The sequence below is a fragment of the Macrotis lagotis genome, chromosome X (genome assembly GCF_037893015.1).
Source record: "Macrotis lagotis isolate mMagLag1 chromosome X, bilby.v1.9.chrom.fasta, whole genome shotgun sequence".
Taxonomy (NCBI): domain Eukaryota; kingdom Metazoa; phylum Chordata; class Mammalia; order Peramelemorphia; family Peramelidae; genus Macrotis; species Macrotis lagotis.
Window position 1 is genome coordinate 54105969 of NC_133666.1, and position 23710 is coordinate 54129678.

Here is a 23710-nt window from a genome sequence, read left to right on the forward strand (position 1 = left end):
ATTTGAGAACATGAGGGTCAGATTAATGAATACTGCAAACCCTTGTAGTTCTCACAGAGGAAGACATTAGGTCTAACTGGGACCTCTTAGAGTCCTTCCATTCTTTTAAGACAGCACAAGAAGCCTTTTGGCATTCCTGCTTCTCCCCCCCCCCCCATGACCTAGGAGATAATTATGTATTATGCCCACTTCACATTTGTGCTATTTATAAGATGTATACTAATACAGATTTATAAGATACATATGTATACTCCTTGAGAGTAGAGATTGGTTCATTCTTCATATTTGCATCCCTAGCAACTGGTACAAAGTGGAGACTTAATAAGTTTGTGTTTTTTGATGATTTCATTGGAAAACCAACAGCTGATGCACAAATACAAGAGACAAACAGGAAAAGGAAATCATTGAAAGTTACCTAATGCAGTGGGAGCAAAGGGGTGCAAGAGAAGACAAATACATCACTAAGTCTTATACTACTGAGACCTTGGATTTGTTGATCTTCAGATTGAGACTTGAAAAAATGGATCAATGATCTTGCCAGAGGTCATAGAAACCTCTCATTGTCTTCCTAGTTCACTGAGTGGGACATTTAGGTTTGTAACCATTTCCCAAACCATAAGAAAGAGTGGATTCTTTTTTCACTCGTGTGGGGTTATTCGTCTCTTATGCCACAGGTAGGGAAACGACAAGGATCAGTGAGTTTTATCCTTGAGTGCCCCTTCTCCAATCTCCCTCCACCTTTTTCCCCCTACTTGTTACTAGAAATTTCTGCCATGAAAAATTTTCTAGTATGAAAGATCACATATTAGAAGGGCTCTAGACAATGAGTAGGGCAAAGTTATATAGGACTTGTTTAAAGCAGAGGCAGTCAACGACACATGGAATTTACAGGGATCAGAAGATACCCCATACCAAAACTTTTTTCAGATTACAATTATTTCCTAATCCTAGTATAACTATTTTGCAATGAAAACAAATCTTTACCATGACAGAGGACACAACCCTAGGAAAAATACTAAGTACTAGTTGGCGACCTATACTTCCAACTGGATGAGCTCTCAAAATAGCAGACTGATAGTAACAGAAGTAGTGCATTATCAACTTTCTAAGAGTTGATATATATTTAGAAAAATGTGGAGCAGTGTTGAATAACTATCACAGAAAAATTATTCTTAAGACTACAAGGGGGCGACCAGGTGGCGCAGTGGATAGAGCACCGGCCCTAGAGTCAGGCGTACCTGAGTTGAAATCTGGCCTCAGACACTTAATGATTACCTAGCTTTTTATTTCTCTCATAAAAGAAGCAAGGTAGAAAGTTTTGTTTGTCAATTTTTGAGAATAATTTGTGTAGTAAATATATTAATTTTTCTTTAAAAGCCTGATAGAATTCTCATAGGATATAGAACACACAGAACAACATTCTCCCTCCCCCTTGGGAATTCTTCTATAGTTAATTCAATTTCTTTCTCTGCAGTTGCATTAAGATGTCTCTGGTGTTCTGTTAATTTGAGTATCTTATATGTTGAATATCTTATATTTCTTGTGAGTTCTCTGTTTTGAAGGCAGAAAGCTTTATTGTGCACACACAGAGCACAAAGTAGGAGTTTATTAAATGCTGTTGGACTGACTGGCTAACTGAACCCAGGCTGGCAATAATACATTCTGTAATTTTGCCAGGAATCCAAATCAGTCTGTAGTCTTTTTTTTTTTTTTTTTAGTTTTTTGCAAGGCAATGGGGTTAAGTGGCTTGCCCAAGGCCACACAGCTATTTGTGTTTGTATCCCTAGCATTTAGCACTGTGGCTCATTGTAAGTGTTTACTAAATGCTTTTTTAAACTTCATTCATTCATAGGCAAAAACTGTTGTTGTCTATCCTTAGTTTTCCAAGAGGGATGGTGTTTTGATTTGTGCTTGAGTTGAATTTAAATGAGATCAAGTTATACAAAGTCATTAGCCCTCCTCCCCCTTTCAAAGTCATCAAAATCCAGAGACAGGACAAAAGTCAAGAGGACTGGTGTTGGCTCAGGATGCTGGGGATGACCATTGTGACTTGTTGCTATATACAGATGACATAATGATTTATTTAAACAATTGTAGGGAGATAGCAAAGAAAACAGTAATCTTAAAATGGTAATATCTAATGGCCTTTTCTAAATTTATTGACCTCTCTAAAGCATTTTGACACTATTTTTCGCCTTTTTCTGTGCTCTCTCATTCTAGTTTTTTGAGACATTGTTCTCTCTCGGTCCTCATACTGCCTGCTGCTCCTTCTTCATTATCCTTTGCTGGATCTTCATTCATTTCATGTTCACTAGCTATGGATATACTCCAAGGTTCCATCCCCTGGCCTCTTTTGTCTCTCTACTTTTCTGTTTGGTGATCTCCTCAGTTCCATGGGTACTTGAGTCCCATTTTTGTTAGAAACTGAACACCCAAACTGATTCCTGTTCCAAATTGGCCCATTACTGTCAGGGATACCATCATCCTTCCAGTCACCCAGCTTTCAACCTCAGCATAAACCTCATGTCCTCACTCTATCTCACCCACAAATGAAATCCGTTGTCAAATCTTGCCATTTCTGTCTCTACAACATCTCCCACTTCCAACCATTTCTCTCCACCTACACAGCACTCAGCATAGTTTAGGACCTCTTTGGGTCTCACTTAGATAATTAAAACAACTTCCGAATTGCTCTCACTGCCTCACATCTCTCACCACTCCAATTCATCCTGTGCACAGCTGCCAAAGTTAATTTCCTTAAATGCATGTTAGACCATGTAACTTCCTCCACTTAGTGAACTCCAGCAGGTTCACCATTAACTCGAGGATAAAATATAAATTCCTCTCGTTAGCTTTTAAAACTCAGCACAGCCTGGCCCTAATCCATCTTTCCAACTTTGTTGTACCTTACTCCCTCTTCTGTGTTCTGTGATCCATCCAAATTGGTCTTCTCTGTCTCCCTCACAAATATTACACCATCTTCTGACTCTGCTTTTGACTTTCCCTCAAGCCTTGAATGTGTTCCTTCCCCAACTATACTGGAGAGAATTCCCCTCTTCCTTCTGGTCATAACTAAGTTCTGAGACCCCTTCTCCCATCTGTCTTCCCCAAGGCTATCAAAATGATTTTTGAAAATTATAAGTCTGATCCTGTCACCTCTCCACTCAGTAAGCACCAGAGGTTCCCTGTTGTGTCTAGGATTAAATCTTTTTAAATTTCTTAATAATATAATCTAGAGCCATCCTGGCTTTTTGGCTGTTTTTCACTTTCAACACTTCATCTCCCTCTCCATGCCTTTCCATTGAATGTCATCCCCATGCCTGGAATGTTTTTTTTCTCCTCACTTCTACCTCTTAAAATCACTGACTTCCTTAATATTCAGCTCAAGAAATACCTTCTGCAGAAGGCTTCCCCCCCACCATATACAACTTTGTACCTTTCCTTCGAAAGATGTATACAACAGACACACACACACAAACACAAGTTGCTGCCCTCATTGGAATATAAACTCCGAGAGGTCAACGACTATCTTGCTTTTTATTTTCAGAGCTTACCATAGCAACCAGCACACAAAAAGCCCTTAATGAATGCTTATTTGCGTGAATGATCAGACTTCAAGCCTGCAGTATGACATGCCACCTTGTTTTAAGCTCTGTTGAAAGAAACATCATGTCCTGACCTTGTGAGGTGCTAATACTGTGGTGTTATCTACCCTGGTCAGACTGGATCTGGGGAATTATGGTCAATTCTTCATGAGACAGTTGTAGAAGAAGATTGAAAAACTGAAATACATACAGAAGAGAATGGCCCAAATAGAGGGGAGCCTGGGGAAGGGAAAAGGCAAGGAGAGCAGGGTGGGGGACTTTAGAGTTGTCATCCAAAATGTGAAAGGCTGACATGTGGACAATGGATTGGATTGGGTTGGTTTGGGAATTTTTTAGGTCACTGGTGACTATTAATAAATTAAAGTGTATTTACATTTCAAAAGTATATTTGAATTTCATAAATCTGATGTCAATACATAAACTTTCATTTGCTTAGGAAATTTGTTTAGGAGATTTTTGGTATATTCCTCAGAGAACTAATGCCATCCTTAGACCTTTGGAAAAAATCAAGACAATAGTGACTGGTACTCATGGAAGAACTGACATCATGAATTTACCAAAATATGCTTCTTTGGATATTTTTCATTATTCATTATGTCCGGATTCACTTTTATTCAGCTGTACATGAAATTATAAATTATTTTATTCAAACCTAAAACTTAAGGTGATGTACTTCTATACATTACAAATGATGGTTGTTCACAGTAAAGTTTTGCTTTGGGTTTTTTTTTTTATTTTACAGGTGCCTTATCACACAAAGGGAAATAAGAACTAGATAAAGATATGTAAGTGGTGAAGATGCACAATAATCATTCTCACAGAATTCAGAAAGAGAAAGGAAAATAGTTGAGCATTATCATCACCATTTCCTGAGTTGTACTTATAGAGGTCTTTGTTTTTCCAGAATAATCATTCTTACTTTACACTTTTCAGTGTATTTGCTCTGCCTTTCATGCCTCTTCATCCTTAGAATCCTTGGAATCTTTCTGCTTAAAGAGAAATTTCCCCTTTTTTGTGGTTTTTAAAGTGAGCACCTTTACTTTCATGACAATAATTTTGTTACAACAAAGTCTTGTATACTTTATTTCAAAATCATCGTTAAAAAATTAGAATCTTGAAAGGTGATAAAAGTAAAAGAGCTGTCCACAGTTGAAGTAGCTAAGTGGTACAGTGACTTGGGCATGCCTGAGTTCAAATCCTACTTCAGTCATTTATTACCTGTGGAACTCTGGGCAAGCCACTTAACCTCTCCCTGTCTCAGTTTCCTACTCTGTAAAATGGAGATGATGCCCCATAAAGTTGTATGAGCAAATGAGAGAAAAATGTAATGTACTTTGAAAACATTAAAGTGCTTGTTGCTGTTGTTGTGGTTGTGGTTGTTCAGTTGTTTTAGTCATATCTGACTCTTCCTGACCCCATTTGCAGTTTTCATGGCAAAGATACTAGGGTGATTTGTCATTTCCTTCTCCTGCTCATTTTGCAGATGAGGAAACTGAGGCATATAGGATTAAGTGACTTGCCCAGGGTCACACAGCTAGGAAGTATCTGATTTTTCAACTCCAGTCTCCCTGACTCCAAGCCCTTTGCCCTATCTACTACACTATCTAGCTGCCAAAAAGCTATATGAGTTAGCTGTTATTATGGGAGAAGGCTAGGGAGAGAGTTCTGAACATAGTCTTTCCTTACTAAATTTCCCTTCCTTCACCTTCCCTACCCCTACCCCATAGGCAAAGACTCACTAGGCTATACCCCTATTTGGGAGAGGGGTTTTCAGTTTGTTTTTGTTGGGGGTTTTTGGCTGAACAGTGCTCTGGAGAAGAGCTTTTGGACATACATACTCATCTGATTTAAGATTCAGAGCTTTTGATAAATATCTGTAGTGAGAAGTTCAAGTCCTTGTATACCCCTTCTTTTAAACCATGTTCCACAGCCCCCCTACTATAACAAAACTAAGAATAGTAAAGAAATAGAAAGTTACCTTCCCAAATATAAAATACCCAAACTAATACATTATTGGTAGAGCTGTGAAGTGATACAACTATGTATTTTAGAAAGCAGTCTGGAATTATATAAAGTAAGTGACTAAAATGTCCTTACTCTTTGTACCAGAGTTTAAGCCCCAAGTTACTGGGCTTATCCCCCTAGAATATCATTGAGAAGATCCAAAACATTTATAACCAGCACTTTTTGTAATAGATAAGAATTGAAAACAAATGATAGATGCCCTTTCATTGGGGAATGGCTAAACAAATTGCAGTACATGATTATAATGGATTATTACTGTGCTGTAAGAAATTATGTGTGTAATGAATACAGAGTAACATGGAAAGATATGACCTGATGCAGAGTAAAAAATACAGTATACACACTAACTGCAGTGAGTAAATGGTCAAAATGACCCACTCACATCAAAAGTGAATGGAACAAGGCTATAAAGATCAAGTATAATTTGAATGAAGAGTTATGAGAAGGCACTTCCAAACCACCACTTTGTGAAAGTGGAAGGTCTAAGGTGTTAAACATTGCACATGGTTTTTTACTTTTTACAAAATATCAATTGGTTGTGTTGATTTTGTTTCCTCTTTACAAAATACTCTGTGATATGGGTTGGCCCTCTGGGATGAAGAGGAATAGTGGGGATAACTTCAGTGATATAAGAAACAGAATATGCCAATCAAAACTTTTTTTAATCATAAAATTAAAGTAACACCTGTAGTATCTATGTTTTTGTTGATTTGGATATTGTCTCCATCCGTGCTAATGTCAGCTCCTTGACAATTTAATGGATGGTCTTTGAGAGTGACTGTTCTCCAAAACTCAGTGCTATCCTGTATCCCCCCTACTGATAAGCCTTTTCATTCTTAGCTGGGTTGCTCCTCAGATAACAGATACAGTCCTTTGTCTGGTTAATACTAAAGGTTTTTCCCACCTTAGAAGGACCTACCATAATTTGTGATCTGCTGGCATAGCCTTCAAGAATCCAGTTATTTCCATACCACAGTGAAGCATCAGAGAAGTTCTTAATGGAATCATCATAATTATTATTTTAATTTGTTGCTTTCAGTAGTAATTATCTATTTCCTTTACGTATTATGACCACCTTATAAACCACATACTGCTCTCCTTAACAATAACTCTGAGTCATTATGACGTTTATTCTTTGGGACAGTTGACTCATATTTTAAACATTTCTCTAAATGGACAGAGATCATAATTGGGGAATGTTTTTTGACCATAATTATACATTTTGAGATTCTTGTCACATCTAAGATAACTGGAATGCAAAAAGCTGACTCTAGGTTCCAGTAGTATGCTGTTCTGTGAATGGAAATTTCCTGATGGGCTTTACCCTCTATAGTTTCTAGAAACATAGACCAATTCCTATCTGCTGTTAAATAATCCAGTTGCAAACTGTCCCAAAATCAGGGTTTCAGGACCTAACAAATCACAGTGCACTGTAGCATGCAGCATTCATTCTATTAAGCTCTTAATGGCTGTTCTGAATTTTGATGACTAATCTCAAGTTGTCACAGCTCATTAGCTGCACGGAATGGACATGCCAAATGCCTGGGCCAAATACTTGAGAGCAAATTGTACCTGTAATAATGTGAACTCAAATAGATTTTCCCACCAATCCCACTTCTCGGGTGCATCTCACTGTTTACATTGGACACTAATGCCATATTATCATTCAGGTAGGTTAGCATTCTAGGAGCTTGTTACTTTAGGTGAATAGGATTTGCTAACTTTGGGGGAGTGGGCATTTTTAATATGAAGCATGTTCTTGGTGAGTTTTAATTTGTTTTGTTCTCGGTTTAAACACCAAATAAAATAAGCATTTTCATATACATAGTAGAACATAAAAAGAATATTGTTCATGAAACTGGATTTATTATATGTAGTTTGATTTTATTAAAAATATGTGTATATATCTATATATGTATATATGTGTATGCCTATACATGTGTATATATAAAATTCAGCATGTTACTTTCAAAGATCTCCTGCTTGTCTGTGATTCTTTCTGGCTTTTTAATTCTCCTGAGAGTTCATTTTTTTCAAAAAATGTTTCAGTGACCATCTTTTTCTTTTCTTCTTTCATTTCTTTGTCGATTTTATTCCTACCTCTTTTCTTTTTCCCTCTCTCCTTCCCCTTCACCCACCTATAAGGAACAAAAAGGGGGGGGAAGCTTTTGTAATAAATATACAATTAAGAAAAACAAATTTCTACAGTGTCCATGTTGGAAAATGTTTTTTTTCCTCTATCAGAAGCATACTTCATGTTCAATACTACTCTACTTGGGAACTCTTAATAGGTCATTGCATTGGTCAGAATGTATTCTTGTAAAATTCTGTTATCTTAGCACTACAAATCTATGACATATAACAGGCCAAATTATTCTCAGGAGAAAAAAAATAGGATGTGTTTTAGTTCAGTTTTCCACAAAATGGTCCTGTATTTTCTTGAACTATGATAATGTTTTTGTCCAGTGTGGGGGCTGTTCCTTTGATCCTATTTAAAGCAAATCAGGTCCCAATTCTTGACCTGGAAACTTGAAAACCTAAATTTAAGTCTGTGTTCTTCACAAGCACAGTTACTGTCCTGAATCATGTTCCAGTCTTAGAAGTTTCCTGGCTTGTAAAGAGAAGACTAATAGTATATTAATAGTTATATATTGAGCTGCTCTACACCTAAATCAGGGGGTCTCCCTGGACAATAAGCCTAACACATGCAACCATTCAAGGCTTAAGGGTGGGTGGTTCTTTGAGACTTCAATGGAGACATTTTGAGGGCAGTTGGTGTATTTCTTCCCTGCCACAAATTGCACCCTATCCTTGTTTCACCATTTTGGGTTATTATTTGTGTTCCTCTGTAACTTCTTGAAGGCTTTACCCGGCTACTAGGTCTTTTAATAATTCATGAATATCAGTGCAACACTCAAAACTATCTATTGTATGTAGTTCTTACCAGGCTCAGTCTTTCCTAGTAAAATATGTCTTTGATGCATTTTATCACCATATCTTTCAAGCAATTCATCATCAGATATATGCTACAACCTACTTAGAGCTGCCATTTTGTTCCCCATTGCCCTTTGAGGTAACTTTAATTATGATTGTGTAGATATTATGTTTATTCACAAAGTGTCATAAAAATCAATATAATAATAATAACTTCCATATACTATATATATCATTTTAAGATTGAGATAGAACTTTACATATATATCATATCATTTTATCCCCATAACACTTGGAATTGGTAGCTGAGTAACTTGGAAGTAGGTGCTATTAATATTCCCTTTTTTACATATGGGAAAACTGAAACCAGAAGTTAAAATTATTTGCCCAGGATCATACAGCTAGTGTATGAGAGCAGATTTTACCTCAGGTCATCCTGACTCCAAGCCCACCATTCTATCCATTGCACCACCCAGCTGTCTCTTAGAATTAGTGCTAAAAGGGACTTCATATATAATTTTAATCCAACTGCCTCATTGCCTCGATGAGGAAACAGAAGCCCATAAAAGTCTAATTACTTGCCCAAGATCACCCAGGTAACAAGTAGAACTGCAAGTTAGAAAGATCATCTCATATTTCTTGTTTCAAGTTATGCTTGATATTTTTAAATTGCTACATTCTTTTTTATCTGTGTGAGTATGATTGTTCTTTCAATTTACATTGTTGTAGTCATTGTGTAATATTGTTTTTCTTGGCATTGCTTACTTCACTCTATCATTTCATGTGGATATTCTCATGCTTCTCTTTAGTTATCACATTGATCATTTCTAACTAAATTATGTTCATGTACCAGAGTTTGTTCAGACATTCCCCAACTGATAGTCATGTACTTTGTTTTCTTTGCTGTCACAAAGTTCTACTATCAATATTTTCATGTACATAAGATCATTCATCTTCTTAATGTCTTCCTTGGGGAATAAGCCCAATTTGGAGTCTCTGGTTCATAGGGAATGGACAATTTAGCTATTTTTATTTACATAATTCCAAATTGCCGTTCAAAATAGTTATATTACTTCACAACTCCACCAATAATGTATTAGTGTGCCTAATATACCATAATCCTTCCACTATTATGGCCATTTTTGTCATCTTTACCTCTTTGTAGGATATGAGGTAAGGCCTCAGAATTGTCTTGAGTTTGCATTTTTCTTATTATTAGCAATTTGAAAAATTCTCTCATGCGATGGTAAATGCTTTGTAATTCTTTTGAATTGAAAATTTTATTTGTTCACATCCTTTGATCACTCATCCATTCAAAAATGACTGTTAGTTTTATACATATTTGTAAATTGCTTATATAGCTTGATTACAAAACCTTTAGCAGAGAAAATTGATACAAAGATTTTCTTTCCTATTTTACCACCATTCTTCTTAGTCTGAGTGCCTTAATTCTGTCTATGTAGAAACTTTTCAGTTTCATGTATTGAAACCTTTCGTAGTTGCTTCCTTGTTTGTTCAAGTACATTTGTTAAAGTACCTGTGAGAGGTATGGATGATATTTTCGTCACTTCTCATTGTTTTTATAGTATGATCTTTAATATTAGAGTCATATATTCATTCAGAACATATTGTGGAAATACTAATCTAAGCCTAATTTCTATCAGACTGCTTTCCCAATTTTTTCTGCAGTTTTTACCAAATGAGGAATTCTTTCTTAGGAAATTTTAATGTTTTCTGCTTCATTGAAGACTAAGTTATTAAGTTCCATTGTTTCTGATTGTTTATTGTCTAGACTATTCCATTGATTTAATACCAGAGAGCTTTAATGATTGCTGCTTTATAATATAGTTTGAGGTCTAGACATGCTATTCTTCCCTTTGGCCTTACTTCTTTTCATTATTTCCCATAATCTAGATTCTGCATGTTTTCAAATAAATTTTGTCAGTATTTTATCAAATTTGTGAAAGTATATCCTTGGTAATTTGATTGGTATAGCATTGAAAATTTAAATTACCTTTGGTAGTATTGCCATTTTTATTATATTGCCACAGCCTAGCCCAAAGTACTGAATATTTTTCCAGCTTTTTAAGTTCTTTAATTCTTTAAGAAGCAGTTTATAATTGAATCTATACGAATCTTTTTTTTTTTTTTTTGCTTTGGGAGGTCAATCCCCAGATATTTATGCATTTTGTAGTTATGGAGAATGGGATTCTCCCTTCTGTTATTGCTTTTTGGGTTTTTCTCATTATTATATGGAAATGCTATTGATTTTTGAAGATTTCTTTTTTATCTTGTAATTTGACTAAAGCTATTAATTGTCTCGGTTAGTATCTTTGCTGATTCCCTAGGATTTTCCAACTGTACCATCATATCATCAGCAAATAGGGATAGTTTTATTACTTCTTTACCTATCGTTATGCCTTTAACTTTTCTCTTATTGCTGCTGTTGCTAGCATTTCTAGAACTACATCAAATAATAGTACAGAGCAGGAATCCTTGCTTCATTTCTATATTATTAGATGTTCTAATGTATCGCTATTGCAAATGAAGCCTGCTTTTGGTTTTAAATAAATGTCTTTTTTAAAGTCCCTTTATGCCTTTACTTTGCAGGATTTTTAGCATAAATGAATATTGTTCTTCAACAAGGGCTTTTTTCTTATCTTTTAATATGTTCATTCAACTTCATATATTTTGGTTTTGTTTAAATTTTATTGATTGTTTTCCTAATGTTGTACCATCCTTGCGTCCTTGGGTGCTATTGGAGTTTTAATAGGATGTGTAGTATTTTGTTTGTGATTACCTAGAGTTCCATAATTGAATTCTTGACTATAAATACCCAAGGCATTGTGTGAAAAAGAGCAGCTCAAATGGGCAAGGTATCTATCGTCTAAAGCAAAGACAGACACTAAGTGATTTAATCAATCAAATTGCTTTTATTCACTTCAGTCATTATATGTACTCTTAACTGTAATACCAGATTTTCAGTAATGTAATGGGGAGCCACAATTATTTGCGCTGATCTTCATCCCCTCAAACATTAGGTTATCATCTAATCTCCCCTGTCAGACCCAACAGTCTTCTGCAGGTATAAATTTTAATAGCTTAAAAGTGCATGAAAACTTATGGAACATTCTAGATACTTGTGCTTAGAGAATGCATTCTTTTTAAAACTGCAAGATGGAATCTCTCATTTCATAAATGTTTCTATGACAGCTAGGAATATGGCATTGCTCTGGCTTGTGGAGCAGGGAAATTCTATGATCTAGAAGTCAGTTCCCTCCTAAGAGAAATCTTAGACTCATTTTCTTTTCTAAAATGAAGGGATTGGACTTAATGACTTTATGGGTCCCTCTAAAACTAAAATTCAGTAATTGCTTTATTAGTTTAGGAATGCTAATCTGAAAGTGGTGTCCAGGATAGCTTGGAAGCAAATGAGACTGTTGTTAAGAAGAGATTATAAGATCATCCCTGGAATCTAAGCAGACATAGTATGATGTTTAGGATCTGAACTAGGATGGAAAGAAGAAAGGCTATCTATTAGAGCAATTAAAATATGCCACATGGAACTAGTAGCTGATCATCTGTGTTAGTTTTCAAAGTAGGGTGATCGACTTAGGGATAGGGACTGAAACTGTGGTTTTATTGTGTATGGGACACTCCCAGTAATAAGAGACTTAAATCAGTATATTTGAGTTTCTTCCCTTAGTTGCTTCCCTTTCTTCCTAAACTGTGCTGAGCCTTATTCTTCATACAAATTTTTGGGAAGATTATAATGCCATATGTTTGACTTCTCTCAGGACTCTTGTTATAGTAAGCTTTTAAAGTTTAATTTTTTAGTTTGACCCACCCTGATGTTTGTCCTTTGTTCTAAAGATCACCACGACATCACGGAGGTGATGCCATGACAAACATATGAATTGGATTTGAGTGAGGGGGTTGTGCTAAGTCACCAGCCTGACTTTCTCCTCCAGAGCCTTCTGGGTCCAGTGGCCAGATTTAGATCAGGATGACTAGAGATGGCCCTAAATACGAGGCAGTTGGAGTTAAATGACTTGACCAGCATATAGCTAGTAAGTGTAAAGGATCTGAGGCTGTATTCAAACTACTGTCCTCCTGACTCCAAGGCCAGTGTTCTATCCACTGCACCATCTAACTGCCCAGTTTGATCCACCTTTAAAGGTTTGTCTTAATTTACATATTCCATGTAATATGTGACATACTTTTCAATTTTCATAATACGTTGTTATGATGTTCACATATAAACAAGAGGCCAGTGTTTAAAACTAGATTCTTAATACCAGATTAATTTATGTTATACAGAGAAAACCGTTGAACATTTGAACTCTAGTGGAGGAGTAATTCTTTAAATCTCAATTCTGGTCATAAAAATAAATCCCTTGGGTAAAGACTGTACCTAATACTTACTGTATTTTTTAACTGATGAGATAACATTGATGTCTTGAAAGGGAAAGAAAAATAATGTTACTAAAGAAAGTTTTCTACAAAGGCAGTGAACTTTTATTTTTTGGTAATTAAATACACTTATAAGATCTGAGTCTTTTTTTTAGGTTTTTGCAAGGCAAATGAGGTTAAGTGGCTTGCCCAAGGCCACACAGCTAGGTAATTATTAAGTGCCTGAGAACGGATTTGAACCCAGGTACTCCTGACTCCAGGGTATCTACTGCGCCACCTAGCCACCCCAAGATCTGAGTCTTAAGAGAAATTTAACTGATCTTAATTCATTTAAAGTCATTCAAATTCTGCTATTTGTAAACTCTACCACATAAGGTGCTACTCTAGGAATGCCTTGTCAATGAAGAGGAAAAGCAAATATGAACCAATCTTATTATTTTTCATTGGTTGAAAGATTCATTAAGATTTCTTTGAAAGTTCCCACAAAGGTTGTACAGCTCAATGCTCTTTCCTGAAACCTAGAACTGCTTCCAGTGTTCAAGTGCTGTTATGATCCCTATTATACAATTAAGGAAACTGAGGCTGACCGAGATTAGTTAAATTGACTTCAGACCTGACACCATCCACTGGGATCAGTGGCAGGTGAGTCACCAACTTACTCCATAATGGAGTACAAGGTGACAGAGTAATTGGCCATTTCTCCACAAAATTCCCAAAGGTGACTCCAGACAAGGATGGAATTTTGAGCTATCCCCAGTGATAGGAAAAAAGCCAAGTTCAGTACCTGCCTCCTAAGACTGTCAGGAGGATCAATGAAATAATCTCTGTAAAGCATTTTGCCCAGGAACTGGCACACAGTACATACTTATAAATACCTGTCAAATAATTTGTTATTGAAGTAAATGTTATAATCTTGTCTTGTTGAGGTGCTAGGTGTACTGCAGTGGATAGAGCATTAGGCATGGAATCAAGAAGATCTATCACTTATTAGTTGTGTGACTCTGGACAAGTCATTTTATCTCTCTTTGTCTCAGTTTCCTCAACTATAAATGGAGATATAATAGCACCTACCTCTCAGGGTTACGATGAGAATCAAATGAGATGATATTTGAAAAGCATTTAGCACAGTGCCTAGCAAATAGCAGGCTCTTTCAGTTCTTGCTGTTCAGGTGATTTTTCAGTCATGTCTGACTCTCCATGACCCCTTTTGGGGTTTTCTTGACAAAGATACTGGAATGGTTTGCCATTTCCTTCTCTAACTCATTTTATAAAGATTAGGAAACTAAGGCAACCAAGGTTAAGTGACTTGCCTAGGGTCACAAAACTAGTAAATGTCTGAGGCTGGATTTGAACTCAGGAAGATAAATCTTGATGACTCCAGGTATAGTGCTCTATCCACTACAGTGTCATCTAGCTGTTCCTAGAAGTGAATAAGCAATTAATAAATACCTATTTCTGCCCTTTCTTCCCTCTTTGTTGAGGTGTATGGCGGGGTAGAACTAGGAGTTGAGTTTCTTTTAACTTTTCTATTGAAGTTCCAAATAATTCATATATTTATTTATACTATTAAAATTCTCACTAGAACACAAAATGCATACCAGACAAAGGATGAGAAGAAAAAGGGATCACAGCAGTTGAGTGGGAAGAGACCCTCACCTCTAACCATTCCTAACACATAACCTGAAGAAAAATTTATGTGGATTAGGGTTCCAGGAATAGATGAATCAGTAGGAAAAAACTATACATGCTTATATATGTGTTACAGGAAGCCTTGAAAATAAAAGGGAGAATTTCTTGTTGAAGAGGAATCTTGAGTACAAACCTTAACAAGAGTGAAGACTTTTATTTTGTTTTTTCCTATTAACAAATAAATTTGTACAAGGTGGTCTTGAGACTATGTGCCTTCTTGATCCTCTGTACCATCCAGGTAGATGCCTATTTAAAGGAGGAAATTGCTCAGCTGGAGTCAGCAGTCTACTCTCTTAAAATAGCATTGAAAAATGGGTCCAGGTACTGCTGCTGTGCAAGATAATGTGCAAGCAAGAAAATTCTTGGCATCACCTGTTTCTCCTAAGGTACTCCCCCCCCACATAAAATCTCCAGAAGTTAAACAGTACAAATGGACAATCTGGAAAGCAGTGTGTCTTAATGCAGAAGTTTTTATTTGGACTCTTTGCAAGGAAAACTTTTAGATTTTTCTTGTCTGAAAGGGATCATAGGAGCAAAGACCTAAAACCAAAAGGACCTTGTGCTGCTATATAATTATTTTTTTTTAGATTTTTCAAGGCAATGGGTTTAAGTGACTTGCCCAAGGCCACATGGCTAGATAATTATTAAGTGTCTGAGGTCGGATTTGAACTCAGGTACTCCTGACTCCAAGGCCGGTGCTCTATTCACTGCGCCACCTAGCCACCCCTGTAGTCATTTTTTTTTTAAATGAAATTGAAGCCTGGAAAGTTTGGTGACTTTTCCAAGGCCATATATGCCCTATCTGAAGCTGGATTTGAACCTAGTACTATGGAGTTGATGTTCTTTGCCCTGTACTCAAATCACCACTGCAACACCATCCTCTTTTAGCTTCTACTAAATGCCATAGTAATCTTAATAACTCAAAGAAAGTTAAAGGAAGTATACAACTTTAGTCTTTGTCCAAAGCTTGAAAATGGCAAAAACAAATTTTGAAAAATAATACATTGGAAATGATTTTTGAGTTGGGTAGATGCTGTTTCCCAGGAATTTTCATAAGTTTAGCTCTAAAATGGGAAGTAGCAGAGTTGTGAATCCTAAGGAACTCTGAAATCTTGGAATCCTGAAAATTCAAGTTCTTATATTGATCTGTGACCCAGGGTCCAAGCCATCAGCACTGTACAATTGGTGAGCTTAGCCTGGTTGCTCAAGTAGCCACTTCTTAACACATCCTGGGTGCATTGCCACCTTCCCTTGCTCCTAGGATTTTGGTCAATCTTCTTGTCAACCTCAGAAGTGAATTCTATTCTTCCAACTCCGCTGAATTTTTTTATTGTCACTTAAAAAAAAATCCAGGGATCTTATACCAGGTAGCCAGTGCTATGTCACAAGCTACAATGGGAGGCCTGCCTAGATGCACCTGAGGGTAGGCTTGGGTTTCAGAGGAGGGGATGGGATAAGAAGAGTGGAAGCCATCAACAAGACTCCTCACCAAGTGAAAGAAGTGCTTCATGGCTCTCATTGGTTGCAAGCCCCTGAAAAGTACAGCCAACCTGGAGTCCATTCCTTGTGCTCTTTCTTTTCTTACTTAGATGATTTTGAACAAAACAATTCAGTTCTCTAGGCCTCAGTTTCTTCATGTGTAAAGTAAGGGGTTTGGATCTTTCAAGTGTCATTCCAACTCTAAAATGTCTGAGTTATACACTGACTACATAGGGAACATCCTGCTTTTGCCACCCACATTCCCTTTTGTTTCTCTTTCCTTTTCCACCCCCTCTCCCCCTCCCAAATCACCAAGTTCCTGGATCCAAACCACTTTGTCATGCCTTATATCAAGCTCCTTCCCACTCTAAAATTCTATGATTCATCTTTAAATTCATGCTGTTACACATTGTACTAACGTAGGTAGGTAGCAAACACTTAAGATCTTCTGGTATCTGTTAATAATGAAATATAAGAAAGGGATTTTGGGAAAAAATAATAGCTGACACTTATATAACACATTTTAAGTTTTCCAAAGTTTTTTCCATACTTTCTTATCCTTTGAATATTCTAGCAAGATGGGCAACTGAGGTTCAGGGAGGTTCTGTGATCTAGATGAGAGCTTTCTGCTCACTCTCAAATCCAAACCTATATTGCCCTCCCCAAAGAAAAAAAATGGAGCACATAGGCTTCTATTTGTATTAGATGGAGATGACAACACTCCTCGCATGATCTCAGAGCTAGCTGCATAGGAAAGGGGGAGCAAACTTGATGAGCTCTCTGATTTTTCTCTCTCAGATGAAAAAGCTGGCAGCTCTCACCACTTTGGCATCTCTGAATGTGCACGCCATAAATGAAGAGGAAACCCCCCGAAAGCCACTGAAACCAACTCAGGTAAGCTGCCTGCTTGGAGGTTATTCTGTTTGTAGAACAAGAAGAATATCAAACACAGTGATTTACAACATTCTGATGTCAGTGAATGAGAGAAATGAGTTCAAACCAGATTGAGGAATTACATCGACCCAAATTCTCAATTTCCCTTCCACATGTTAGACACCTGCTAGGTACAATTGTAGATTTTTCTTTTTTTTTTAATCCATTGAGTCTTCCCTTCATTTGGATAATAAGGCTGAGGAAAACCCTTGGAGAAGTCTGAGCTGAAGCATCAGGGAGGGTGCTAATGAAGGAGGGGGCCTCCTAGCTGAACCTTAATGAAAAAAAAAAGGATTGTGAGAGCTGACCAGGGCTGCAAATCTGACCCAGGTCTGCGGGACAAGAAAGATAAGGCAGAAGAGAGCCCACAGCAGCAGCAGCTGAGGGAAGAACCTGCCTCTGGGTTAGAGTTGAGCATGCATGAAGACAAGAAATATCAGGTTGGAAGCACATCATGGAGCTGTGAATGCCAGACTACTGAGTAGGCTGTGGAAATCAGGGGAGTGGTAGGAGTAAACCTATGCATTAGAAAGATGATTTTGGCAGCCTTATGAAGGATGTGTTGGAAAGGATTAGAGACTAGAGGTAGAGAGACCAGTTAGAAAACTATTCCAGTAATTCAGGCAGAAAATAATGGGAGCCTGAACTAATATACCAGAGGAGTAGGTTTGGAAATGCAGGGATCAAGGCAAGAGATAACTGAGGAAGAAGTGATGGAACTGGCCAGTTGATTGGATTTAGGAGCTGAGACAATGGGAAGGGACAGGAATGACTAAGGTTTGGAACCTGTGGGATTCTGGAAATAATGGTGCTCTCAACAGAAACAGAGTGTTAGGTGGTAACCAAATCCTGGAAAGAAAGTAATGAGTTCAGTTTTGGATGTGTGGAAGGAACTGACATATTTTCAGAAAATCCCATGGGAACTTTCAAAACAAATAAATAAGAATTCCTGTCTTATGATATGATATGAAATGCAGGGTACCTTTTAAAAGCATGTTTTTCAGTACATTAAAAAACAAAAACTGATTCATAAACAATTTATCCGAGTCATAGTTAATTGTGACTTTGCAAAATATTATTATGCAGTGTCCCAAAAGTCTTAGTGTAATTTTAAACTTTAATAGTGTTCATCGGCACTCCATATAAAATGAGGCTTATATCTCAATTTAGAGCTATTTTTAGCAAAACCCCAATCACAAATCTTGAGGAAGATATTTTGAAGGTAGCCAGGTGGCATAGTAGGTAAAGCTCTGGATCTGGAGTCAGAGCAAATTTAAATGCAGCCTCAGACACATACTAGTTGTGTGACCCTGGGCAAATCCCTTAATCTTTGTTTGCCTCAGTTCCCTCAGTTGTCAAATAAGGCTATTAAAAGCACCTACCTCCCTGGGACATTGTGAGGATCCAAAGTGATGATAGTTGTGAAGTATTCAGCACAGAACCTGGTCCATAAATGCTTCTTCCCTTTCCCCTTTTTGTAGGTAGTTATCCTAAGCAAATCTCCTTTTGATTATTGCCTGCATAAAGTCTCGTCAACATTCTAAATAGGAGTTTATTATTCAAGTTTGTGAATGTTAAAAATGTATGAGATTTAACTGGATGGAAAGCTCCTCTACGAAATTTCATCTAAGTAGTTTTGAATAAATCCTTGACTGATTTCTACTAACAATTCAGGCGACTAGGAATGGGGGGGGGGCGTCTAGTCTAACATGCTCATTGGCAAGATAAAGAAACTGAAATAATGCCTACAAGGTTTAGTGACTTAACCTAGGATCACCTAGTAAAGGGCTCTTGTCCTGACAAGAAGCCCCTGGATTTGTCCCCTCTTTGCTGAACACCCAGCAAGGCCATTTGGTCCAAAGGCCCAGGAAGTCATGGGCGACAACCTTCTGGAAGTCTTCTTTCTGCTGGCTGATGGCTGCAACTCTGCCATGGGAGTTGAACCTCTTTAACTTAAAATCACATTGTGTTTTTGTTGGATTAACCAGTACAGTTCAGCATTTCTTTACAATTTCTGGTCCTAGAGCATTGCCTGGATCACTGAGTTATTAAAGGACTTGCCCAGGGTCACACAGCCAGGATATGTCTAAGGTGGGACTTGAACCCAGGCTTTCTCACCATCTACTCTATTACACTGCCTCATCTAAGCCCTTTTCCCTGTTACACTGAAAGTAGCCTTGGACAGGATAAAACTCTAAGTTATTCTCACTCATTTATAATACTTCAACATTAATGAAGGATCTAAGAGCAAATCTGGAGAGGAGGAGGAGGAGCTGGAAGAACGAATAAGGATTCTGGATATCTAGAGAGCAGTGAGGGAGGGATGTGTCTGAAGAATGTGACTAGAGATCAGACCTGGGGGAAACTCTGCATCATACTCATAACTACCATCTACACTGACTCCATCTAGCCATAGTTAATAAACATTTCCCTTTCATAAGCCTTTCACAGAGATCCTGCCCTCCTGAAAGAGGCAGATATGATGAAGGAAAGGAGGAAACATTTATGAAGTGTTTATTTTGCATCAAGTACTATATGCTCAAGAGGCCTATACAAAAACAGCTGGACCCTGCCATCAAAAGGGGGCCAGGGAGAAGGGAGTGAAGGGAAGCTGAGGCAGGAGCTTTCCCAAAGGGAGAGGGATAGACCACCACTAGTGAGGAGAGTGGAGCCCCCAGGGGGCATGGTCTCTGGCATGGTCATGTTCTCAGATGGGAGGTGAGATTGTTAATAAGGAAGATGTCTATTTGTGTTGGAGAGACTGTCCAGTGAAGAAGTCACTGGCTTCCTTGCCTCCATGTAGCTGTTGGCTTAGTGGTGTCCAAACTAACTGAGAAAGCTGCCCGGGCAGCAGCCGATCATTTGGTATCTCTGCTCTAGTAAAATCCTGGACTAATAATAATACTCAATTGAGAGGCCCACAGCCCCTGCAGCAGAAGAGCTGAGCTGCCCAGGAGCCATTGGGAACTCTTGTTTGCTTCCTGGTTTCCACACTTGGATTTTCTTTAATTATGTCTCATGTTCCAGCCTTGCTAGATAATGAAGGCTGAGCTGATTAGCCACCCATGTGTCAGTCACTAAACAACATGTATAAAACCCTGAAAATGTGACAGTATTGTAGTAAGGAAGCAAGTGTTGAGAGACTTTGTGGGCAAAGGGTTTGGTTTTTTCCTTGAGCTTTCCATAATCTGTGTTTGTGTGTTTGTGTGTGTGTGTGTGTGTGTGTGAGAGAGAGAGAGAGAGAGAGAGAGAGAGAGAGAGAGAAAGAAACTCGGATATAAACTTGTGTTTTTGTTTCTTTTTTGCCTTTCTAGCTCCCCATTTATAATGTACCATGTCTTCATCATGCTCAATACATTGAAGAGCAGCCTGGTAGCTTACAAAGAGGCATTGCTTCCATCCGAACGACAGCCTGGCATTATGTTGGCTGGTGCAAAGTAAGACCATTCTGTTAGTGCTCCCTCTCCTAACCAAGAGCTCTCAAGGGCCTGGTTTGTGTTCTTATCCATCCAACAGCTCGAGTGTTTTCAGGTATCGCTTGGTGTAAATTGGCACACCCCAAACCATTTTTTCCAGGTTGTCATTGCTGAATTGTCCCTGGGCAGGTAAGTCTCACGTGCTCCCATCTGGGCCTGGCTCCCCCAGGCTCTCTGTTGCTGGGCACTGACCTAAAAGGAATCTCGGTGATGCTGTTGTCATTGTGTGACCTTGGTATCTCCATACTGGCATCAGAATCACTGACACCATCATTCTAGCCCAGTTACCATCCAGACCTGCTCCTGTAGCCATTCTCTGTTGCTTTGTAGATTTGCAAAAAACATTTTCTGTAGTTCATAGATCTGTATCACAGTCCTGGAAAATTCCACTGTTGAAAACGTGTCATTCTGAATAAGGGATTCTTAACCTGAGGTCTGTGAACTTTGGTTTGGGGGGACTATTTTGAAAACCATTTCAATTTAACTGATTTCCTTTGTAATCTAATGCATTTAATTTTCTGTCAAAACAGGATTCTGAGAAGGGGGCCTATTGGTTTCATTAGCCTCCCTCCGGGGTCCAGGAAGCCCAGAAAAGGTTAAGAATCCCTCATCTAAATGAGCTTCTGGGAAGACATTGGGTTGTTTTTTGTTCATTCTGAGCTTGTCACGATCTTTTTCTGACAGTACTGTTTGTCTTTTTAAGGAGGCTCAATCCATTCTTAATAGTTTGATCTCAGGGAAAATGTCTTGACTAATTAAGGGCTGATTCACACACCTGAGGCTAACAGCAGCCGTCAGATGATTCAGGCTTAGGTCTCTGGAGACCAAATTTTCCTTAGCGTTCTCAAATTTGTCTTTAGTGAAGCAGAGTCCTCCCAAGACACCCTTAAATTGCTCCTGTAGCTGTCCTCCAATTTAGGACCAAAAGGACATTTCATTCCCGTTAATGTTAGAAGAAATGGGCTGAAAGGCACTTTTAAAGACATTGCATTTTGAATGTAAACAACTTTGCTCACTTATAATTTAAAAAAATACCTAGTCCTTACAAACGACTTCTCCTTGGGATTCTGTTAGTCTTGGAGATGTCTCGGCCTCTCAACTCCTGCTCCTGGTGCCTTAGTGCTTCAAAACTTGGGGAACACTGCCCCCTTGTGGTCATAACTCACCCACAATTTTGCTTCAATTTCTCAACAAGCATTAATTTTGCTTTAGATTTGTCTGGATTATCAGCAAAGACCAAGAATTCAGCAGCATTCCACTTCTCCTTGAACCTTCTCATCCTGCTGCCTGTAGATTTTCATGTCATTCTCTTTCCCTGCCATCCCAGTGCATGCATATCCACTTCATAGAGAATAGCTGCTCACAGGCTTTGTTCATGCCCCATCCCAGATCTTCTCTTGCCCTTATTTAACACAGTGCTTTAAGTTGCCTTCCCTTTGAAAGCTGCTTTGCTTGTTGCCTCCATAACATCTGGTGAAGGGATTTGGAGAGTCAGAAGAGTTGGATTGTGGTTCTGGATATGGTAGGCAGTAATTTAGTGGATTAGCTAATGAGAAAAATGTGGCTCAAATCTCATCCCAGGTAAGCTGTTTCCCAAGTAGTCCACACCTTTTATGTCTGCTACCCTTAGGGAAGGAGAATGAAAAGGATACTGGGTACTCAATAGGGGTCATCTCTCCTCATTCCACCTGAAATATTACTGGGGAAGAATGATTGTTTGGTGGCATACTACAAAGGAGGAGGAGGAATTCAAGAGTTTGAGGGAAAGGACTGAGGGCTGTGGAGGAAATCTGGGCTGAGGAATTCTAGTGATTTCTTGAAGGCATTTGTCCTTTGCCCTATTGGTTGGCAGAGTTGACCATTGCTTCACTTTTCTCTCCCACCAGCTTCCTGTGAGTCATACTGCTCCATTAAACAATCCTAGTATCTACTCTTTTTAGTTCTCAACACTCCAGGGGAGCTTTGGATAGTTGGTTTCTTCTGTCAGCTACCTATGTGTTCCCATTGTCCCTTATCAGAGACAAAGAAATGCCAAACTGCTTCTCGAGGTTAAGATTTTAGAGATCTTGTAGACACAGCAAAGTTTGTTCAAAGAGTTGTTAATCATTTTTAAGATTAAGATCTATTCCTCCCCAGATCAAAGGATAGGATTAAGGATCAGAACTGGGGCTACAATCTCACTGGCATAAAGACCTCCCTGGTAAAGAAATTCTCTGTGTCAGTTCAGGGCAGTACCTTCACTTCTCCTTAAAACCATAGATCAAAGGCTAAAGCATTGATCACCACCTGAATAACTGGTAAGATTCTGCTTATTGGGCAAAAATTAAAACAACTCATGTCTCATGACCACTTTATGGTTAATTCAGAGTTATAAAATTCAGTATTGGTGGAGCTGGGGAGAAATGTATGCACTGGAAGCACTCCCAGCTGAGCTCTGATATGGTGCTATCCTTTATGGAAAGCCAGGTGGGATCACAGTCAGAGCAGTGGAACTTGGTGTACCCATTTTGGTCCAGGTTTTCTCTCTTAAGACTATTTTGTGTTTTCCATTAGGATGTAAGCTCCTTGAAGGCAAGGTCTGTTTCATTTTGTCTTTATAACCCTATTGCCCTAGGGGCAACTGAATGGCATAGTGGATAGAGCATCAGCCCTGAAATCAGGAGATCTGAGTTCAAATCTGGTCTCAGACACTTAGTAGCTGTGTGACCTTAGCAAGTCACTTTACCCTGATTGCTTCAAATCCAGAGCCATCTCCAATCATAGACATTATGTCAGTTCAAACCTGATCACTGAACTCAGATGACTCCAGAGGAGAAAGTGAGGCTAGTGACCTAGCCCAGCCTAAGAGTCCACTCTTCTTAGTTCTCAACATTCCAAGAGAGCTTTGGTTGGTTGTTTGGTCCTGTCAGCTGGTCCTCACTAAGGACCAGCCTAGCTAAATGTGACTCCATCACTAAAAGAGTAGTCACAAGGAAGATGAACTTGTCATCAATTCATGATACCATCTAAGAAGGCAAATGCATGCGTAAGCTTGTGTAGAAAGGGGATTCTCATTGGCAGAAGGGAGCACCCACCATAACTGAATCAAGAACCCCGCTCCAATCCAGTTCCACATGCATGTTATAGCATCACCTCCCTAATATCAGGGCCTTCTTC

General features: G+C 38.4%; 1 protein-coding gene across 5 annotated transcripts in view; it reads left to right on the forward strand.

Annotated features, from left to right (window-relative positions):
- APOOL (apolipoprotein O like) overlaps positions 1–23710 on the forward strand; it is an 87227-nt gene that overhangs the window by 49284 nt on the left and 14233 nt on the right. For 3 of the 5 annotated variants that reach the window (XM_074201481.1, XM_074201482.1, XM_074201480.1), the window contains exons 2-4: positions 14905–15052; positions 16944–17039; positions 20393–20515. In XM_074201481.1, the coding sequence (XP_074057582.1) occupies positions 14978–15052; positions 16944–17039; positions 20393–20515 (294 nt within the window). In that variant the 5' untranslated portion in view covers positions 14905–14977. The remainder of the gene's footprint in view (positions 1–14904; positions 15053–16943; positions 17040–20392; positions 20516–23710) is intronic. The other 2 variants (XM_074201484.1, XM_074201483.1) reach the window with 1 other exon arrangement.